At 62.2% G+C, this 4,285-nt stretch overlaps 1 protein-coding gene across 1 annotated transcript in view; it reads right to left on the bottom strand.

Moving 5' to 3' along the window:
• Positions 1 to 3,558: 3,558 nt before the first annotated feature.
• Positions 3,559 to 4,285, bottom strand: part of LOC130679796 (basic proline-rich protein-like) — a gene marked incomplete at its 5' end in the record, with an annotated part of 2,186 nt that continues 1,459 nt past the window's right edge. Inside the window, 2 exons of the mRNA XM_057489224.1 lie at positions 3,559 to 3,931; positions 4,149 to 4,270. Coding sequence (XP_057345207.1) covers positions 3,559 to 3,931; positions 4,149 to 4,270 — 495 coding nt within the window. The remainder of the gene's footprint in view (positions 3,932 to 4,148; positions 4,271 to 4,285) is intronic.

Below are 4,285 nucleotides of genomic sequence, written 5' to 3'. Positions count from 1 at the left end.
CCTCTTCAGCCCACACGGCCTGGAGCAGGTGCCTCCCTGCCTAGAGGGTCGCCTCCTCGCGTCAGCCCTGCCGGCACCTGTTCAGCCAAATCCCATCACCGAGGCCCTCCCAGCCTGGCAGAACCTTCTGCACCACGCCCGAGCCTGTGACCTGCCTGCCCAGGCTCCAGCCCCCACACCCATGCCTGGCACCTGCCTCTGCTCCTGCCCGGAGCCCCCGATGCCCACCCTGATGTCCCTGGGACTCTGCTCAAAGGCACCTCTTCCAGGAAGCCTGTCTGAGCCTCAGCGCCCAAGGGAGCCTCACATCAGGTCCATTCTTACATCTTTGCCCCTCCAGATGGTGAGCCCTCAGGTCAGGGGCCAAGTTCTTTATTTTTAATCCAAGGACATATGGTTTTCAGCTTGTCTGGACATCAGGAGGGCAAGTGCCAGGCGGGCAGGTGCCAGGCGGGCAGCTGCACGTGAGGGACTCCCAGCCTATCCCCCCGGCCAGCCGAGGCTGGGCTTTTCCTTGAAAGTGAGAATCGTTTCAGAGAGTGGCTGGTAGCCCAGGGGCCTCTCTGGGCTCTGTGTTATCCCAGCTACCAGTGTCATTATGCCGTGAAGATGCCAGGGTGTTTGGGTCGGGGCCCTGGCTTCTCGCTGTTAGTGTCACCAAAAAGGTGACGGGCATCCGGCGTGTGCCCAGAGCACGTGGGTATCGTGCGGGCAACACGGGTGTGCGGTCTGTGGGCCACACCCAGGCACCTCGCTCCTGAGGAAGAGTCGGCACCCAGGTGCCAGCCAGGAGGGTGAGACGGGGGCTGCAGGACCGGGGGACATGGGGACAGAAGGGGACACAGGGACAGAGGGGGACTGGGGACAGAGGAGGGACACAGGGCAGAGGGGGACACAAGGATGGGGGAGACAGGAGCAGGGGGGACACAGGGCAGAGGGGACACAGGGACAGAGGGGGACATGGGGAAAAGGGGGACTGGGGACAGAGGAGGGACACGGGGCAGAGGGGGACATGAGGATGGGGGAGACAGGAGCAGGGGGGGACACAGGGCAGAGGGGACACAGGGACAGAGGGGGACATGGGGAAAAGGGGGACTGGGGACAGAGGAGGGACATGGGGCAGAGGGGGACATGAGGATGGGGGAGACAGGAGCAGGGGGGGACACAGGGCAGAGGGGCACACAGGGACAGAGGGGGCACAGGGACAGAGGGGGACACAGGGCAGAGGGTACATGGACAGAAGGTACACAGGGACAGAGGAGACACAGGGACAGAGGGGGACACAGGGCAGAGGGGGACACAGGGCAGAGGGGACACAGGGACAGAGGGGACACAGACGGGGTGGTGGAGCCCAGGAGCAGTGCCCTGGGAACATCTTGGGCTGGCTGTGCTGGGCTTTGTCCCGGAAGGCGAGCCCCAAATGCCCCCGACTCCTCAGCGGCTGGAGCCGATATGGGGAGCAGAGCCCACAGGCCCAGTGTCACGAAGACCTCGGCTGTAGCCAGGTGGCAAAGTGGGCCTGGCACCACCTTGTACAGAGACTGGAAGGTCGTCGGCTCTGGGGCCCTGCATCAGCAGCGGCCTCCGGACCCCGCCTGGCTCCCCCCAGGGCCCTCCCACTCCAGCACGCGCATCGGGCACACAGCCTGCCCGTGACCATGTGGACACTTAGGGGATGAAGTTGGTGGCGTCCAGGGCTCTTGGCAGGCCTGGGACCCTGGGGGCTGGATGAGGAGGGGCTGCCCCAGGTCAGCCTTGGGTGCCCACACCAAGGGCCAGCATGGGGTTTGAAGTGGGGTTGCCCCGCCACCCCAGGGTGGCCACTGGGAGGCAGGGAGGGGCCGGTCAGGTATGCTCGGTGGGGACGCGGAGTGGGCAGCAGGTTTCTGGGGCTGCCTGGCTGCTCCTGCTGACTCTGCGTTGCCTGCAGACAGGGCACAGAGGCGGGAGAGAGTGGAGGGGTGGGAGGCCACCAGGGGTGCCCCGTTTGGCATCTGCGAGCCCAGAGCCACAGGCTTCTGATGCAGAGCAAAGCCAGGCATCCCTTTCCCTCCAAAGCACTTTGCTGTTTCTCCTTTCCCAGCAGGGGTTCAAGGGCGAAAAGCTGCGGTCTGTGTCCCACCTGAATTTTCTGGTCTCGCGAGTCCTGATGCCCTTGGAGGAAACATTTATAAGATGTTTTAGAGCTTGGTAAAAACTCCTGGGCTTTGACTTTGGACAGTCAGGGACGTTTGGAGTTCAACCTGGTTTATTCTCAGCAGAAAACAAAACTCGACTTCCTGCTTTAAGTAGATTCTTTCCTAACTGCCAAGGGGACAGGTGGAGGCGCGCGCAGTGCCCAGAGCGGGTGCAGCGGGCACAGCTTGCCTTCAGCCCAGGGCCTCATGCTCTCTGGGCGGGTGTGCGGAGGCCCCTCCCACCAGGCCTGGGCCTCTCGCCCCTGTCTTTTTAGGGCCCTGTGCATTTGGAGACAAGGGGGCTGGTCAGCGTGTTGACGAACCTGGGAGGGCAGGTTGTGTGCTGGGCCAAAAGGCAGGTGGTCTCTGACCGACTCCCTCCCCAGCTCGTGAGCCCAGAGCCTCAGCTGGCTAACTGCTGGCTGCTAACCGTGAGCCCAGAGCGGCCTGCCGCCCCCGCCCAACCCCCTGCCGCCTGAGTGTGGCACCTTCCGTGGGAGGCAGGTGGCCACAGGCCTGGCGGGGACCTCACCCACCTCGCTGCTGCTGCCACCTTTGCTCCTTCACTGTGGAGCCTGGTGCCCTCAAACTACGGGTGGTCGTGGGCGGCGGGCCGACAAGGACATTACGGCGGGACCAGCCTGCCAGCTGCAGTCCAGAAGCACAGGGAATGGAGCCTAACTAGGTCAGACTTCAGTGTGGATAGAAATTGCTGGAACCTGCACTGGTGAAGCAGGGAGGTCAGTTCTGAACATTGAACATCAACAGCTTCATTTTAGATGAAAGTTAAACGTGGTCCCCTTCCTTCCACTCCATCAGCATCCACGAGGCCGTTCCCTGCACCAGGACCACCAACGAAGGAAAACAAGCAGCAGTGGGACATCCGTCCTCCCTGCAGTGGTGGCTTCGTTGACCCCAACGACAGGCCGGCCTGCCTTCCCACGTGAAGTGCTGCACTGACACGGCACCTGCAGGCATTTAACCAGAAGTCACCGCTTCACCCCTCTGCGGTGTGCTTATGCTGTGGAAAGTCCTCGGCTGTGGGTATAATAAGAGTTCCCTGTGTGTACTTGAAGCCAGTACAATACTGGGTATCAACTATGCTTCAACTTAGAAAAGAATTCCCTGTGAGGAGCCCAGCGAATGCACTTCAGTGAGTGGCTGAGAGCTCGCGCCCGTTCTTGTCTATTTTCCCACATATTACGCGTGTTTTGAGTTTGCTATTGGAAACATCATCTCAGTGTCTGTTGAATACAATAACGAAACTGGGGGCTTGCACGTTTCACATCTTTGTATCTTTTGTCTCATTTCTGTAGTGACTCAGTTTATCATATTTACACAGACATTGACTGGCCGGACGTTGGTGCTCAATGCCCCCCCCTCACAGGTGGTGGTGAGGTCGCCCACAGCTCCGGGAAAGCATCTGTGGACCTGCGGCCGGCGTCTGGGGTGGCAGCTGTGAGCCGGAGGAGCCCAGGGAACCCGGCACTCCTGTTCCCGAGTCGAGGCCCAGAGCATGACTGCTGGTGACGCCCAGAAGCAGTGCCAGGGGCCACATGGCGTCTCCCTCCTCAACCCTGCCCTTCAGGCTGAGCGGCAATGGGGCCTCTGGCCAAGGAGAGGCCTGCGGGCACCCTCCCTTGCCCTTGGCCAGCATGGTGGCCACGCAGGAGGCAGCATGTGTGGGGCTGGCACCAGATGGAGAGTCCAGGACTCTGTCTGGTTGCTCCTGCTGGCTCTTGGGGTGCATGTGCCTGTGGACAAAGCCTATTCCTGAGGGAGGCCCCCTTCCTGCGGCCGGAGCCCCCAAACAGCCTTGCGTGACCGGGGCAGGAGAAGAGGAGGGCCACTGCCTCCCCTGCCGAAGCTGCCTCCCCGGGACACGCAGGGCAGCCCAAGAGAGGAGGAGACAGATGGGGGGAGACTTAGAAGACATTCCGCAGCCTTCTGATCTGGAGCCACCCCACCTACATGGACACACCGCAGAACCAACAAGCCCCGTTGTGAGCACGGCAGCCCCATGCCCTGCGGCTGAGTCGGCAGCGGACCGTGGGTGGGGACTCGCCGTGGCTGCCGGCGTCTGTCTGTGGGGGCTGCTGGCAGTGGGC

The sequence above is a fragment of the Manis pentadactyla genome, chromosome 12, assembly GCF_030020395.1.
Source record: "Manis pentadactyla isolate mManPen7 chromosome 12, mManPen7.hap1, whole genome shotgun sequence".
NCBI lineage: Eukaryota > Metazoa > Chordata > Mammalia > Pholidota > Manidae > Manis > Manis pentadactyla.
Note: the sequence above shows the minus strand (reverse complement) of the source record. Positions and strands in the feature narration are given on the sequence as shown.